The sequence below is a fragment of the Hoplias malabaricus genome, chromosome 18, assembly GCF_029633855.1.
Source record: "Hoplias malabaricus isolate fHopMal1 chromosome 18, fHopMal1.hap1, whole genome shotgun sequence".
In the NCBI taxonomy this organism is placed as follows: Eukaryota; Metazoa; Chordata; class Actinopteri; order Characiformes; family Erythrinidae; genus Hoplias; species Hoplias malabaricus.
In genome coordinates, this window is record NC_089817.1 from 9,006,081 (window position 1) to 9,023,928 (window position 17,848).

The 17,848-nt window shown below is 40.6% G+C and overlaps 1 protein-coding gene across 4 annotated transcripts in view; it reads left to right on the plus strand.

Annotated features, from left to right (window-relative positions):
- The window catches only part of ror2 (receptor tyrosine kinase-like orphan receptor 2), a 99,308-nt gene that overhangs the window by 48,441 nt on the left and 33,019 nt on the right, over nucleotides 1-17,848 (plus strand). For 2 of the 4 annotated variants that reach the window (XM_066650667.1, XM_066650668.1), the window contains exon 2: nucleotides 15,898-15,981. The exons of 1 other annotated variant lie outside the window; for it this stretch is intronic. In XM_066650667.1, the coding sequence (XP_066506764.1) occupies nucleotides 15,898-15,981 (84 nt within the window). The remainder of the gene's footprint in view (nucleotides 1-15,897; nucleotides 15,982-17,848) is intronic. One more of the 4 variants, XM_066650669.1, reaches the window with a different exon arrangement.

Consider the following 17,848-nt stretch of genomic DNA (forward strand, 5'->3'; position numbering starts at 1 on the left):
ATGTTTTTTCTCTTTTAAACAAGCCATAGGCCATGGTTTTTTCTCTCTCCTTACAAGGAAACAGCATCATATATTTACACAATTCTATAGCACCTCTTAGCTCTGTCAGGTTATGTTTTCAGAGTGAACATTACAAAGTGTGCTTGGCTTTGAGGGTGGCGCATAGACTCGCCTGACCCAGTGGAGTCCAGCTTGTGTAAACAGAATTTGTCTCTTTACTGTTTGTAATGGGATGGTTTATAAAGTAAACTCGTGGGCTGGCAGGAGAAATCGGCCAGTGACAACTTTGTCTAAAGCTGGGGTAGTCTGTAAGTCTTCACAGCTGAAACTCTCTGCCAGCCAAGCCCCAATACACCCCCACCCCTCCCTTTTCACCCTAAAAAAAAAGCCCTGCCCCACTGCCTAAGGTGATATTACAAACATCTCATCATTCAGAGACCTGGTGGAGTTATAGACTGCGAAAACCCTTCTCTCGGCTGGAAAGTTTAGGTTAGGCCTCTTTCACTGGGAGTTATTTATGACTCCTCACAACTCGACGTGAGCCAGGGAGATGTGCTGGAGCTCGCTGACATTTGGTTAATGTGTGTTCTGTCAGCTTTCCAGCTGGAGCGTTAAAAACTGAAGAAACCATGGTCAAGAAAGTCTGTGCCTTTCAACACCAGCTGGTAGCATGGTGCTATAATATCACATAGAGCATTAGCATGTTGCTATTAACACCTGTAGGCTCACTTGTCAAGGTATAGATTTTCCAAGATGTTAGTTTCTGTGTTGGTGGAGTGTCCAAATAGGATTTTGTTGTTAACATTATGAACAATGGTAAGGCAAAGATTTTAATCGCAGGTTTTTAAAAATAGACTTTGTGCATTAGCATCTATCTTTTAACACCTGTAGGGCTTACTTTTCATAGAAGAGGCCAAAGAAACAGTGGAGGGAGTTGTTCATTTCTGTTTTGGAGAAATGTCTGAATAGGATTTATTTATTATGGCGTGATAAAGTGGATGGTTAGATTGTTTAAAAGCAAATGTTTAAAAATAGGCTTTGTTAAACAGATGAAGAATAGCTGCTAAAATAGACATAATTGTTAGCCTTTAACTAGGGCTGGACAATATGGGCAAAATTTATATCACAATATATTTCTGAATTTCAGTGGATATGATATAATTCGATATAACAACATAAAAGCCATAGAAAAACTGCCCAGAACCAACAAGAAACACAATATCATCATCAAACATAAACCTTTTGGCTTTGTCAATATTAGTATTTTTAAACTAACTTTAAAATTGATAGCAGTGAACTGGACAGAGCCCTGTAATGTCCGTCAGTCAGTGACAGGTGCTGTAAATAATTGTATTAAAATATTGAAAATGTGTTAAAAATCTTGTGATTTTTATTGAAACATTTTATATTGTGATATCTGTTGATTTTGATTTATTGTCCAGCCCTACTTTTAACATTGTGACAACAGTGTGTCATTAATCAGATTGTTGTAGTTTGCTGTAGTTACCCAAATCATGCAAATTACTCAAATTAACCTAAAATAACATTTATAAATGAGAATATGTTTTACTTGAAATATTTTTTTTACCAATCCTGACTTCTACTTTATCTAATATACGGTCAACACTAGAGACTGCATTCTGTCTCTATGTCATGTCCCCCCACTGATCTGTGATCTTCTAGTATGGGCTGAGATAATGCAAGATGTATGAAAGTGATGTAAGGAGGATGCAGCTATGGACACTGTGCAGTATAACTGCTTCTCCGTGCCCTGTTCTTTCTCTCAGCAGAGGAAGGAAATGGCTGTCGGGTTTCTAAGATCAGCCAACACTTTAAGAAATGAATGGAAAATAAAATGGCCATGGCTTACGATAAAATGCTAACCCATAAATTACAGAGAACTTTTGTAGCTCATAGAGATGTGTATCTTGAGAGGGCTTTGTTTAAGTGTAGAGGGAAAAATGAATAGCCCACTCAGCCTCAGTCAAGAGTCAGAACACCGCTGTACATCACCTGGGAGACGTTAAAGGCAAAAAGCTCCTGCCTGAGCCAGTTCTTGAGAACATGTCGCAAGTGTGTGTCCCCCACTTTTAAAACATTTGGCTTTTCCAGAGGTTGGCTTTCTATCTGATCCCACATCATAACCTCAGAATTCCATAATGGTTGGAGATAGGGTTTGGAAGTGGGTGGTTAAGTAGCAAAGAGAGTGCATTTTCTTTAGTGGTTTAAGATGCAACATGGAAACAGAACTCTTACTTTATGTAATAGGGTACTTCTGTTTTGTTATCACTCTGAAGAATAAAGGCATTGAAAACTGTCCTTGGCAGGCCTTTATTTGGTATAGAACGTTTACCGCATGTAGAGAAAGTGGTTCTCTTGTCTCCAATGTAATCTATCTCCCTTTTGGCACATAAATGTTTAAGGTTGTATAACAGACTGATGTATTTGTTTTTTCATACATTGTGACAATTGAATGATTGATGGTTGCTGGCTTTCCATACAGTCAACAAAACTCTGAACAAGATCTGATCGCATGTTGATGCAAGATGTAAGCAGCCTTTGTGCGGGTTTAATTCTCTCTTTTTTCAGTGGGATGTTTGAAGTACAAAGCAAATTTGGCAGTGCAGTACTTCACACAATACAATAGTTCCAACACAGTGATGTCTTTCTATAAAGTGAAATCTCATTTTATAGAGGACAGTGTGTGAGAGGAACCCATTGGAAACATAGAGGCCATTTCTCAGGGCATTAATCTGCCATGCGAGTGAACTCACCCCTCCATTTAGAGCTCCTGCCTGAGGTCCCTCTACATCATGTTTATTTGTCTTAGCTTTACAAAGTGGGGGGAAAGAGCACAGAGTGAGTCTCTTGTTTCGTGATCTATGGGGGAAAGGTTGTGTTTTGTAAACCTTCCATTTTTTTCTTTCTTTGAGATCAAATTAACCCCCCTCACATATCGACCCAAAGCTAAACAAAGGAACTTAGATGGTACTCCTTATGAAACCTTGACACTTTCAGAAATTCAAAATTGTGTCTGTTTTTTGGGCACCATTTTTGGTTTCTAAAGAATCTTTCAGTGTACAGTTCTTTTAAAAACTGGCATCACTCTGGGTGATGCTGGCCAATGTGGGCATCTGATGCCTGCCATAACAGATCTGGGCAGTGTTGTCAGTGTTCTCCTCCAAGCGTTATGAGCTGCTGTGTTAGCGGCATTGCCAAAAGAAGCTGTGGCTGGCTTCAGATGTCTTGAAGTGTGGAAGTGTGTGCTAGCCTTCGCTCTCACAGCTTGGATGCAGCAAGTGATTGAGGAAGACCTAGCAAGAGCGTGGAATTGCCAATGACTAAATAAATGGAAATTTTATGAAACTGAAAGTAGTTTTTGTGTGGCATTGCTTTATGTAACATTTTATGGCTGTACTTTACAAACAAATGCTTTTGTACTGCTCTAATGATCCATCCACACATGGACTTCTTCAGTAGACCCAGCAGTTAGCATCCAAGAACAACTTGTGGGTGCATAACTGTCATGGCCTTTCACTTTGGCTTGCACTCCTAACCAGCCCAGGACTGCCTAAGATGGTTAACCATAATGCCAATCAGCCATCTGCTGGCACTGAGCTCGATCCGTGCATTCCTGTAGTAAGTGTGGCCCTAGCTGTTTGCCTTATACCAGTCAGGGAGGTTTTTAAATGTGCCCTGAATTAGAAGCTTAACCCCTTGCAGAGCAGGGGCTTTATTACTTAGTTAACTACAATTAAATGAGGCTGTATAACATCTCTGCCGGACGTAGGTCTAAACCCAGTCCTTACCAGTGTCTGCTCTTCTTTTCTATAGCTGTGGGCTTGAGGTTGAGACTTTTATTTTTATTTATATATTTATTTATTTAAATGTTTTAAATGTTTATCCAAAGTCTCTCATTGTGACCGTATATGGGCTACAGAAGACTTGGAGATTCCTGGAAGACCAGAGCCTAGCCACATTTAATGCACCGCATCAACCCGAAGGGACACGGTTTTAAGTGGATGTGTAAATCGGTGTATAAACATTTGGTACTTCCATTGCTTGAGGTGGTGTGGAAAGTTGAGCTCAAATTCAGCTCAAGTCCACACAACTGGGTTTGGGACTGCCCCAGCAAACACACAAACCCCTCAGTCTGTCACCTTCTAACTGATGCATTAAATGAATGTTCTGGCAAAGAACATATCCAGGTGATTAAGCCAGTTTACTCTGTGTACTTGAATATTGTGGTAAGGGTTTGAATAGATTTAGCCACATGAACATTAATGAGGTTACGATCTGAAGTTAGATCATTATTTTTGGATCACAGGCACCACTCCAGTTCATCTCAGTAGTGTCGGGTGGTGCTCCATCACTCCGGAGAATGCAGTTACTAGGGTTGGGTGCATTTCCATTTTGGTTTATTTTGTGGTTTGTGACATTGCACAGTTACAATTTTAGATTGACCAGGGATATGAAACAATATTGTAAGCTGATTGTTCATATCTGGTCATTTTTGTTCCCATTATCCAATCATTTATGATTGTTTTTTTATGGATTTATTTAACAGTATCTAGCTAAAGCCCCTTTTTCATTGCATTAGATTTTCAAGGGGACGTCTGTAGTAAAGATTTGATACGCCCTTTTTGTTATAAAAGAAGCAAGTTCCTAGTTCTCTAATTATATTATATGAATAAAACATTATTACATTATCATTACAAAATATTCTGTGATAAAGTAACACTATATACCTGCAGCTGTCATTATAATCATCCTTTGTCTTTTCGCCTGCATCTCCCTTTCCTCGTGATTTAATTAGACTTTTTTTTCCCTCCTCCTGATAACGCTCCCCCAGGTGAAGTCTGGAGAACTTTTAACACCTAACTCTTCCATTTCAGTGCTTCTATGGAAACACACGCCCAGAGTCCAAACTCCTGTTTTATTAAATGCTTTGTGAGATCTGCCCTTAAAAAAAAAAGGCAGAGATTTGCATCCAGACAGGATTAAAATTAACGTGGTCAAAAAAACACATGGTTATAGGAGCGCCTGACTGAATCACGTAGCACAGAGGGAGCGTTCACTGCTGAGACTTGAGTCGATTGAACCTAGCACTGTGCCACAGAGATAACCCAGGCATGTCCCTAATGTATTTGCTGGCACGTACTCCCAGGCTCTAGAGCTGAAATTATGATGACTTTTGAATGGATGTTGACTGAAATGCCCAGTCCTGACACTGCCTGGGTGTAATTTCCAGTAAAAAAGAGTGAATTTTAAACTGTTTACCCACAACTTGAGTACTTTAAAAAGCTCTTAATTTGTGATTCCCTGGAAGCCAAAAATAAATCAACATTTGGTGATTGACTTCAGATTAAGTTATGGTTTTCATAAGTGTTTGCTTTCTAAAAAAACTTACGTTCAAAGCTGTTGTGTAAGCCATCGGCCAGTAATTCACTACATTATGCAAGTATCATGAACTAGCCAAAAGCAAAATGCTATTAGCACGTGCTTTCACTATGAGACTGCCATGTGAAACTTTAACAACCAATTTAGGGATTTATAGAGATGTAAGTACAGTACAATGAAACCGTTCCTGTTGTCTTGTGTCTTGGTCCATTAAGAGCGCCTGCAGAGGTTTGATGGGAATTGTGTGTGGTAAACTGTGGGGTGTTAAGCCTTGCTCCAGGGGCTGGCTGCTGTTCTAGGAGTAGTGTCATGGCAGACAGGATCAGAAGAAGTAACAGAGGAAACGTATCCAATCCCTGATCAACCTGCTGAAAACAAATTATATTTTGTTTAGTTTTTCTGCTGTTTTTGGAATTAGTGTTGACGAAGGGAAATGCTGTTCTTAACCTGGTACTGTATTATGATTGAGATTAATGCTTAACTCTTCTAGTTTGCTGTTTTTGGGGACATTTTGACTCATTTTGCTTTTTAATGATCACAAAATGAATCTCTAAGACATCACTTTGAGACGTATTCCTCAGCCGTAGCAGAGACTACAGAGGATTATGTGCTCAAGATGATTCTATTTAGCTAGAGGGGGAACTTTGTGAACAAACGTTGAATTTGGCTTGTCACATGTTAACATTGTTGTGACGTTAGCTGTTACACTGCTTGACAGCAATAAAGTTAAAGTTGTAGAACAATCAATCCAATACTACCCTTAAAATGACTGACAAAATATTTTGACCGCCTTTAAAAAAAACAACCTTTTTTTAGACTTCCGCATTAAATAAATGACCACTTTGAATAAACTTTAAACCTTACAAAGACTGCCAATATATTTTGACCACCACCTCAAGAAAAAATCCACTTTAAGAAACATATTAAACTCCCACCTTAAATAAATGAACACTTCAAATAAACAGGTATCTTAAAATACACCTTTAAAAGACTCCCATTATATTTTGACTGCCACGTTCAATAAAATGCTGATGTAATTTCACGATCCACCTTAAAAATTAAGTTCCTTAAGTCAGTGCCTTATGCTTTTATACCTGTAAATAAGACTCTGTGTGTGAGAGAGTCTTTGTGTATGGTGTATGAGTGTCTGTGTGAGAGTTGCAGTCAGTGTTCTAGAAAGTTCCACCTAAAAACATGACAACCTTAATTAAATTACCACTTTAAAAACCCTGCCACCTTAAAAAGACTGCCATTTAATTTAGATTCTGACCTTAAATTAGGGTGACCAGAAGTCCTCTTTTACCCGTACATTTCCTCTTTTTTAGACTTAAAAAAATGTCCGGGCTGAATTTCACAAACATCCAGGATTTTGTTTTTCTAGAGCTTACATAGAACTTCGAGAAGCATTTCGTTCACAAACTAGTCCCGCCCTCCCCTACTCCGATTGGTTCTCTTGAGTGAGAAGGGGGCGTGGTGAAGTAGCCTAACATCTTCTGATTGGACGGTCTGGCTGTAGAGCTACCGTTATTGGTCGATAACCTTCTCTGTAAACCCCCCATTAAATAAAAGACCACCTTAAAAAGACTGCAGTTATACTCAGATTGGTACCTTACAATGAATTCCACATTAAATTCACTGGTCCTATTATGTCAAGTCCACCTTAAATTTCTTGCTAAATGTACTGACCAAAGCTGGAAGGTCCATAATCTCCTCCATATACAGACAGAACTAATGGAGAGGAAGGGAGCCATGTGCACTTCCAAATTAATGACGTCTTTGTTGTTAAGAAAATCAGATTGTTTAATGTGGTGCTGATGTTGGGAACAGGTGCTTGTGTAGTGGACTGTAATTAGTTTTGTTGCATTGCTGAGATGTGAATTGATTTTAAGTCTTTGTTGGTCCTTTCACTTCGGCAGTAAGCTGCAGTGCTGTGTGTTGGCTGGTATGAGAGTGAGGTTTTCCTCATGTTTACCGAGAGAAAATGTGTGCTGTAATTGACTTACGTTCGGGGTTTTTGACGTAAAAAGGTTTAGAGGCATGAAACCCAAATAGGCTTTTGGGGCAGGGATTGCTGCCCTGTGTTTTTCTTGGTGCTCAACGGCTGATACCTGATATGATTTATATCATGGGTCTCAGCAGCGTGTGGTTGAATCTATAACTCCGCCGTCACAGCATGCAGGCAGCCTAATTACAGTATAAGGTACGGGGGCTTGGCACCACCAGTGTGTACCTGATATCAAGACAAAGTTGGGGAGGGGGGCGGTGTATTTTTCCTCCATTTTATTCAATGACCTGTTGCACTTTTATATTTAGCGGCCTTGTTATGACTACCAGAATTCCTGTCGATAAACACAGAGTTTGGCGAGTGGTGTGGAGCGCAGTTTATGTCTGTGGAGAGTGGAGGGAGAGCTGTTATTATCCCATCGTTTGTGTGGAAGATCTGAGGAGCAGAGCAAGAATGGCTGCCATGTAATTACACTCAGGCCACACAAAAAAAAAAACTACAAGCAGCTTCAGTGGAATTAGGCCATTTTTCTCTCTCTCTCTCTCTCTCTCTCTCTCTCTCATTTGCTTTCTATTACTCTCACTCTGCTTCTCTGTCGCTCTCGCTCTCTCTTTCTTTTATCTCTCTCTGTCTAGCTCTCTCTATCTTGTAAACTCCATGGCTCGCTCACATCTCACAACTCTTGTGCTCTGTCTCTCTTTTTCTCTCTTTCAATCTCTCGCCTGCTTTCTATGACTCTCATTCTCTTTACTTCTCTTGGCTCTTTTACTCTCACACCATTTCTTTCATTCTCTCTCTCCCCTAAACTCCATGACCTGCTCTCTTCTCTTAAACTCGTTCACTCTCTTTCTTATCCCTCCATTTCTGGATCACTTTTTACTCAGCTCACTATGAATCACTCTCTTACACTAACTGTTATCTCTGTCTCACTATCATCTCTCTCTCTCTCTCTCTCTCTCTCTCTCTCTGTGTGTGTCTATATTTTTAGTCAGACAGCTACAGCATGTTGAACACACTTCACTTCCGGACCACATTCAGTGACTGAAGTTCAACTACAGCTACTCTACCACTTCATTGTCTTCTTTTTTTTTTTAAATGAACAGTGGAAACATTGCCGTTAAAGTTTTTTTCCCCCCTCTTTATAGATCTGTCCAAAACGACTCGATTCCTCCGTCTTATCTTCTGCACGCTCTGAAAAACTCAGGAGACTGCTTTGAGAAACAAATTATTTACTAACATTTTGTAAAAGTAGTGACAACAGTGCTGTTGCTATGACTAAGGTGGTCTGCCCTTACATGAAAATCCAGTTTATGTGATTAGACACTGTTTAGCTACAGAGCAAATAGCACCAAAAAAAAAAAAAAAACAGAAAAAGAACAACAACCTAAACATGTGGAGATGTTCTAAACCACAAACTTCAGCTTCCTCTGGTATCTCCTGGAGCATGTTTCCAGTGTTTTCAGCTCCTGAGCCCTCACGGTGGTCCGCAGCTTCTGGCAGCAATTCCACAACTGATTGATTTTAGGTGTGTGGATCTCCTGGTCCTCAGGCAAGGCTTTCACACTCTGTAGGTATCTTTGTGTTAGTCGAGTGATGCTGAATCCAAACACTTCTGCAGTGGTTAAGTACTTTGTGATGAATTTGACTCTGACATTTTGATTGTTATCTTCATGAAGGATTATAGTGAGTATTCAGCTTATGACACAGAGGTTCCAGAAATATTTGGAGTAGGGATGGCCTGAATAGATTGTGTTTGTTGTATTTGATATGTCTATATCTAACGTGGGCTCTTGACGTGTATGAAGATGTTATTCATTGTTTAGTGTAAAGTCTGGGGTTTATATACAGGGAAGTGCAAATGTTTCCCCCAGTCAGAAGGTACAGACTTACCACTTTCATTACAAGATGCAAAAGTAATAAAAAAAAAAAAAAGGAGTTAGGAGTCTTTTTCTTTTTTTGGCAGACCACATACCAGGCAGGCCTAGAAGAGGCATTTTAGCTTTCTGACTGACTGACTGCAAGTACGCACATTGTTTCATCTTCTGTTGTTAGTTCAGCCATATTTCACATAGTGCTTTTCCACCAATGAGGGAACGGTTTCACTCGTGAGCTAAATTTGGAGTCATTTGGCGCATTCCTCCGACATAAACTGGTTTGTCAACCAGAAAAAATTGTTCCCAACTGGAACCAAATGAGAGTAGGTCCTTTAGCGCGAAACATGGCTTCATCTGTGGGCGTATCGAGGTCCAGTAACACAAGAAAGAGCTCAGAGCCTCAGGAACACTGTCTGTTTGTGTGTGTTTCTGGGGCTGTTTTTGGCTCTGTGTTAGTTACATTACATAGAGGAGGACTCACATGAGTGTGTGTCTTTGCCTGAATTATTGTAAAGGGAAGTGGTGGGCAGACATTTTGTGGCATTAGTGTGTTTATAAAACTCCGTACAGTTGTGCACAGCCACATTAAACTTCATATGTTTTAACCAGTTACATTAAATAAATGAGTAATTGTAATTCTTAAATTTAAAAAATGTTCTTGGTCTACTTTGTTCTTTGGTAGTAGGTCATCCAGTATTTATTTTTAAATAAAATGAACAAGAAAAACACTGCCGGTGTTATATTATGAACAAAACTTTTCATTCGTGCATTAATTAAACCTCTGAGACAATGGCTATGTGGCTAATAGCTGTCCGGCAAAACTAGGTTCGTTTTTTTTTTTTTTTCTTGTTATTATTCTTATTTATTTGTTTTTATTTTTTATTAAGGAACAGCAATGGAAAGACTAGGAAATATTAACAATAATACATTGTTTAAATGAATGTATGCCCTTTTCTATATTTAATAAAACAAATCAAAAACAAATATTATGTAATTATTATTATTATTAATAATTATTAATAATAGTAATGTTGTATTTTCTGATTAAGCCTGAAACTGACAGAAAACTGAACTGATAAACGTAACAGATTTTAAAGGTCTCTGTTGTATTAACTGCTGAAGTAGAATTCAGCAGGGAACATGCTCAGGGTGCCAGGTGTAGGTCTAAAATCGCCCATCTTTTCTTCACTTCTGCACACCGGCTCATTAGCTAGTGCTTGCAGGCTCAGAGTATCATTTTGGCTTTTCGTGTAGGTGAAAGATATGTTTATTACACGGTGATGAAAAGGCCTGTTAACATCCATGAGCCTCAGCGGTACAAACAATAGAGGATTTGTGGTCATATTTTTTTTTCTTACTGTGTGTAGCCTGAGGCTACAACTGTGCACTTGATTCTCTCTGCCTCTCTCTAAATCTCTGTCTCTCAGGGATGTGTGCCTCTATTATGTCAACAGGGTGTCGCAAACATAACAGGCATTAAAAGCTGGCATGAAATTACATCACCTCAGTCATTACAAGGGTCCATCGTGGGGGGAAATTAAGTGTGTAATGTAGACTTTTGGAAATAAAGCGAACGGTTGAGACTGCACCGTGACATTGCGCTCCTGGTACATGGCCATTGCCAATTACCAGGGCAGTTTAACGACCAGAAGCCCACAGAGGATGATGTGGTTGTGAGATTTTCTTTTTCCACAAGTTGCATGGGCTAATGAGGAAAGGCAAAAGGATATCTTGGAATGGCATCAGTGATAATTCACTGATTAATGCACCAACTCACTACTGTTCAAATGACTCCCATCCAGTTAAACTTAGCATCATTTCTAATACACTGTAAAATTAGGACTTGGGGATGTTTATCCCATTCCACATGGTTCTCTGTGCACAGGATGTGAATTAAGCTCCAGTTTACTAAATCTAGCATCATGGAGCAATGTAAAATTACAGCAGCAAAATGTAGACACTAAACATGCCCCGTCTGACAAATATATTTGCAGTAAGTGGAAAAATTTGTAAATTCAAACTAAGTGAGGAGAAACTGTTTACCATTTCTTCAGGTTTGAGTTTGCTGTGTCTAGAAACTTTTAGAGTGTTTGGAATGCTCGTGTGTGTGTGTGTGTGTGTGTAAGTGGTCTCCAGAGACCGGGGCATGGGAGACTGGTTGAAGGTTTGTTTTTCATTTTCAAGCTGACTGGCAAAGCTTAGGGGAAATGGACTCTGGTGTTCAGGTACTTCCCTGTTTTCCTCTTCCAGGTCGAAGCATCTGTGGCCAGCGGATGTCAGGCACCTCCTGGAGCTGTTTTTCATGCTTGTCGCCTCAGGTTAAATGCATCTGCAGGTTGTGGAGGGTTTCCCCACTCTGCCAGAGCTGCTTCACACAGTTTCCATTTGATAGCGGTTTAGCCAGCCCTGCCAGAGTTCAGGAAGTGCAAAAAGGTTTTCTTTCCTGTGGATTTGTAAAAAGAGTCGAATGTAAAGGATCTGCTACCCTTTTCTGCCTTTGCAGTGCATGAACTGACCCAGTACTAAGACCCAGAGTCTCTAAATTGGTGTATCTCTATTGCTATCTTTCTGTATTTTTAGCTTTTTCTCAGTAATGCTTCCACTTCCTTGGAATTCTCACAGTGGAAGAATGGACAGAACTATACGTATAAAGTAGAAGAGTTGCTGAAAGGGAAGCTTCTATTTCTCTGTATGGGTGATTAGCTTTTTCCCCCCATGACGTTCAGCTACTCCAAAGTGTCTCCCCCTTTTATTTCACCCTTTTCATTTTATGACTCTGGCAAACATCTCAAGACAGAACAGCCCTCCTGAGGGCAAGATGGAGTGTTAACAAGCTCCTACATTTTCAATCTGGCCAAGGGTGCGTTCACCTTCCCTGGCCCTACCCCCTCCCACCGCTGTCCCGGAGCCTGGCCGTCCCCGCAGGGGAGTCTTGTGGGGTGTTGTGGCCCCTGTCCTGTTTGCCATCACCTCTTTACGAGCGCTCCAGAGTGGCCTGCTGGACGACGGTTGCCAGGCGCAGCGCATTGCTGAAAAAAGAAAAGGCGCTGTGAAAGGAGGTGATTCAGGGCCCGAGCGCTCACAGGCACCTCAAGCCAAAATAATCAGATCAGCCTCTTGGCCGAGGCCTCCACACTGGCCCTTTTGTTGACCCCCCCTCTCCTCTCTGTCAACCACACCCCCTTTCCTCTCCTTCTATAGAGCCCCTGAACACAGGCCTGCCTGAAAGGTGTTTAAAGGGGGAAATAGTGAAGTTATGTTGTTATCATTGATTACAGGAATTTGTCTCTAGAGAAGCTGCTCTCTGATGAGGTGCGTGTTATTTATTGATCAGCAACAACTTACACGTCGATAGGGAAACATCTGAAAATGAAGATAAAGGGTTGGAATGGGCAGTAGAGCAGATTCTGTGATACACAGTGCTTATCAGAGTATTCTAACACACTGGTAGTGCCATGTTTTAAAACTCAATACACAATCAAAAACAGATTGTTTTAACTCAGTTGTTCACTTTCTGTTCAGCAGTAAATCAAATGAATAATGAATTAAATAAAAATAAAATAAATAAATAAGGTCATGACCTAGGACAACAAATTTGCAGAGATGTAGACATAGCATAGGTACAAGCCTGATGTTTATCGCCATAGTGAAAAAATACAGTCATATCACCCATCTCTACATCTGAGCATTTGTACAGAGGCCGTTATGTTTTCTAATGGTCATTATTAATGAACGCATGGACCAGGTCCTTGTGTGCGGCTGTGAAAATGTAAATATTAGTATGAACTAAAATGCAGTGTGGTCTGGAGCGCGACTCGTGTTTTCGTTCCACAAAGCTGTGTACCATGAGTCATGTTTGAAGAAGAGCAATCCTTCACACCCTAAATGAAGCAGCTGTTAGTTCCGGACCGGGACGGAGAGGCTTATTTGAGCCGGTTGAAGGCAAGTTATGGAGTTGTTGTTAAACGCTCCAACAATTAACACTCTGTCTTCATTTGTCAGCCAGCGAGTGCATAAATCGCTGTGGCTCCCAGCCAAATAACAGGCGTGCTTATTCATTTCGGTACCTTCCCTCAGGACACGGCGGAGCATGCCAAGGTTAGACTATGTATTTCTACTTCATGGCCTTGGGCTTTTCCAGGGAACTGAAATATGTCTGGGGGGGATTAGAGGGTTGGCTTGCGATCCAGAGGTGGTAAATTAAGCAGTATTAATTCCTTTGCATTTTCATGAGCTGTCAAACTGGAAGAATGTTGGCTTTAACTCACCTTTAAAATAAATTTTTTTTTTAAAAAGGACTAAGCGTTGTTCAGCAGCTCCAATGCTGCTACCTAAACAATAGAAAGAGTTTTTTGTAAGAGACAGCCATTTTCTATTTGTTTTGGCTTTTGTTGAATTTGTCGTTGCAACATCTGGCGCATCCCTGCTGACAAACCACTGCTATTGGTTCAACTCAAACAAGCCTAGTAGTCAGAGCTCTCCATCCAGCAATAACATTCCCAAGAGCCTGTAGTCTGATGACTTCTGCGTTTTATTAGAGAGATCTGCCCAGTTAATTACAATGCACTGATTTCTCCGTGGATACAATGTGCTCAAGTATCTCGGTTCCATATCCTTCAGTGAGGCTTGGAGAAACCTTGTCCAGTGTTCATCAGTGGCCAAACTTCAGATCTGATTTCTGCTTTGAATTGCTGATATGCTGTTATAAATTCTTCTGTGATGTTTTTAGATACTTTTAAGACAAAGGAGCAAAAATAACGTAAATGATATAACAGGGGTTTTCATTGATGCCTTTAAGCTCTCAGCCCGGGACATTTTCAGTGATTTAAAGCTTAAACTGTTTTGTGAGGACACGTGTGAAACTGAGGGTCGGCAATTGAAAGGACCTCCCTCCTCAAGTGAAACTGTTCTTGTCTGATTAGATTTAAACGCTCTCTTAACAGACCTTTTCTGGTTTAGGTGTTTAAATAATTGACTTAATTAATCCTCAAATTAGGTATTTTCAGCACTTCGGTATTTCCTTAACAAGCTGTGTGCTGATTATTTTACTGCATGTCAACTTCAGCTTCAAGTCCAAGGCAAAACCCAATGATTCATCCACTTGCCTGTGCCAAATGAAGGGTGCTGCAAAGTTTCACTTGCTGGGAAAAATGCAAAGTGAATGAAAATGTGATGTTTTTTTAAACCTATTACAGATGGTATTAAATCATCTTTCATGCATGACTTACGCATGCACTGATTCATATCTGCTGTAAGTGCAGTGAGGTCTGGATTGGATGGGACAGCCTGGAGCAGCCCTCTTGACCACTGCTTCGTTAATGCGCTAATAGCCGGTCCAGCGGCACATTCCTCCGGGCTCCGTGCTAATAGAGCAGCGTGTAATTATGTGGGCGACCTCAGCTGCTTATGGCCTGCCAAATGTGGTTTCCTACTCATAGACCCCTCAAGCACTTTTATAGGGGGCTAACTCCGCTATCGTAAAGATTAGCGGAACAAAGAATAACAGTGGCGTAAATCTCCATTCCACAACGTTGATCTTTTTTGATGTAGACGAGAGAGAGAAAGAGAACGAAAAAAAATGCAGGGGTACATTTCAACTCCACTGTTTTTAGAAACAACATGTTATTAGGAATTTAAACTGCTAAGCATAAAGTATGGCCTGTCTCACACGAATGGAATGGTTCTTGTATATTATTTATTATCAGAAGGAAGTTGTTCCTTGGTGTTAAACAAGAATGTAATTAGATGTGGGATCAGCTGCATGTTGAAGGTGATTATTGGTGAGCGAGACGTGGCCTTTTACACTGAGTCTTCTTAAGTTGAGGGACTGCAGATAGGCACAGCTGTTTTTGGCCAGAAATCCTTAACGCACTCTCCCATATCTGAACTGTCAGTAATGTTATACTATAATCCCTCATGTTATCTTTGTAATTAAGGGTATTTGTTTTCTTGCACTACATCAGAACCAAAGTAATCTACTGCACTGTATTGTGATTAATAGGCCATTTCTTTGGACAGCGTTGAATTGATTGTCTCCTCTCGTATAAACCCCACCTTTGGCAGTGCCTCTTCTCATTAGTGTCATGTGCTTGGATCTTTTTGCTGTAGTGTATATGGAGCACGCCTTGTAAACAAATCATCTAGCTTTCACCACGAATCTACTGTTTTGTGGGCAATGTGCTTCTCAAACCTGCCTGTTCCAGGAGCTAAAACATGCTAAATTTATTTGTGCTTATTGAAAGTTTACAGTGTGTCTTGTGCCTAGATTTATTTCGATAACTGTTACCATTAAACATGCGGTGAAAGCCCTTCAAGATTTTTTTTAGACCTCCTTTCCAAGTAATTCCCCGTGGTACTTCAAATGGATATTTCTTGTTATTTCTTCTTGAGTGAGTGTCATGGTGCGTTTCTCTCTGCTCTTTAAAAGACACAGTTGAGCAGCAAATGTAGGGCTTTTTTCCGTCTTATCAAACCTGATTTGGCCAAACTTGGACCGTTAGTTGAACATGAAGTTTTTATCATTAAATCTCTCAGCACTTTCCAGTAACTCAAAATCATATCCCTTCAGATCCAAAGTTGTGTCGGCAGGGCTTCGCTAACGCTCCTGTCTTTCTTCCACAGCGGCTGATGTGAACCTGTCGGAGTCGGGGGAGATCGAGCCAGTGGCCGAGGCCCAGAGTGGAGGCTTGCCAACATCTGAAGGTACAGTAACACAGCCATGAACCCACTAACACAGGCAGCTCCACTGTAGAAACATGCTGTCTAGTTCATGCTGTGCTATACAAGGTGATGCCCCCTGAATTAACGCTCAACTACTTGCCATTAGTGGGAAGAAATGTGTGTGTGTATTTGCTTTTGTCTGTTTTAACAACTAATAGTTTACCTAAGCACTGCTTTCCTTGGACAGCATCTCAGGTTTTCTGGATGCAGCCTTTGGCATCTGCTCAGTCTTGGCTAGTGTTAAGCTTAACCTCTGTTAGAATCATCTATCAACCTTGTTAGCACTTTTTCTTCCCACAGCTCCTCTTTGTTCTTTATTAGTAGAGGAGTCCTGTTGGTTAGATGAATGCCATGGTGACAGTTACAGCCCTTGCTATCAATTGGTAAATTCCAGGCCTGCTACATGCTTGGCTAGTTCTTGGTGATTACAACCTGCGGAAGTGATTAGCCTTGAATAAAGTATAAGCTCTGACAGACTGCGCTCCCTCCCTTCTCTTGGGTTATTTCTACACAAACACAAACTGTGAAGCGAAGGACCAGGGTTAAGCCTAATCTTTCTTCATGATAAAAGATGCATTATCTACATTAGCATTGTTATTGAGAACTGGGGAACCCTGTTGACCTCTTCATGACCCACTGGGTTTCATTTCCCATCTTGGGCAGGAACTCCACACTGCATTAGTAAGAGTAATTAGATTATAATTCTAATGCTCCATCGTCCCATCCACACAATCCACTTAGTATATGAGCAACTGCTAGATGATAACTGTGATACATGTGAGATGTGCTTTTATTGTCATTGTACAACGTACAATTAAACGTTACCTTCTAATTTAAGTCATCTGTGGCAGGTACAAACACACACACACACACACACACACACAGATGTTCCTGCCTGAAAAGACATAAATGTGAAGCGTAAATGTTACCTATTTATAATTTTAATGCTTTTTTTTCTGGGTCCTGTATTAATTATTCCCAGAAGGGTCCAGGATGTTTCATACATCACTTACTGACAGTCACAGCCTTAAAATCCCAAACACTGCCCTTGCTATCAGATACGTTCCTGCCTCATTCTTAGTGATTACAAGCAGATGAACTGCTTAGCCCTGAATAAAGGATTAGCTGAGATTGGTCACTCCTCCTCCCTTCATTTCTTGGCTTATTGTTTCACATACCACAAACCTGAACCTCAAGGTGGAACGTAACCCTCCCCCCACAACCTTACTCGACACCACTGATGACTCGCAGCCCCACAGACCCCACACTTCTGCAGAATGAAAGGAAATAATAACTTTGTGAACATTATAATGGTCTGGTTCATCACACAGATGTCAAACTGTGTAGGAAGAGCTTGTGTGAACATCTGAATCTCTGATATATGGCCTAATGCTGAAGTGAGGAGGGTGTGCAACTGCACACGAGCCTTTGGTGCACATAAATCACACAGTAAAGAAAATGTGCCACTTCGTCCTGCCAGGCCCATTTAATAGTGGAGCAGGAAAAATGGAATGTTGTGCTGTAGAGACTTATTTGTCTTGGCAATGGGGCGAGGTGGGGCTGAGGACTAAAGTGAGCAGGAACAGCAGGAGATTTTGAAATTGACGATGAGAACCAGTGTTAGACCTGTACTTCTAAAAGGAAGTGGTGACGTGAAGTGAAAGGTAAAGTTCTGAAAGGGACCGTGAGCCAAAAATAACTATTTCACTTTTTTAATACAGAAGTGTAGTCTCTTTTTTCTGTTTTCTGAGCCCTTATTAAGACTGGAAGATGTAGTGTTTATATATCTATACCTTTGTATAAACACGTGGTATAGCCACTGCACAAGACTGTGGTATGAGACTTTTTT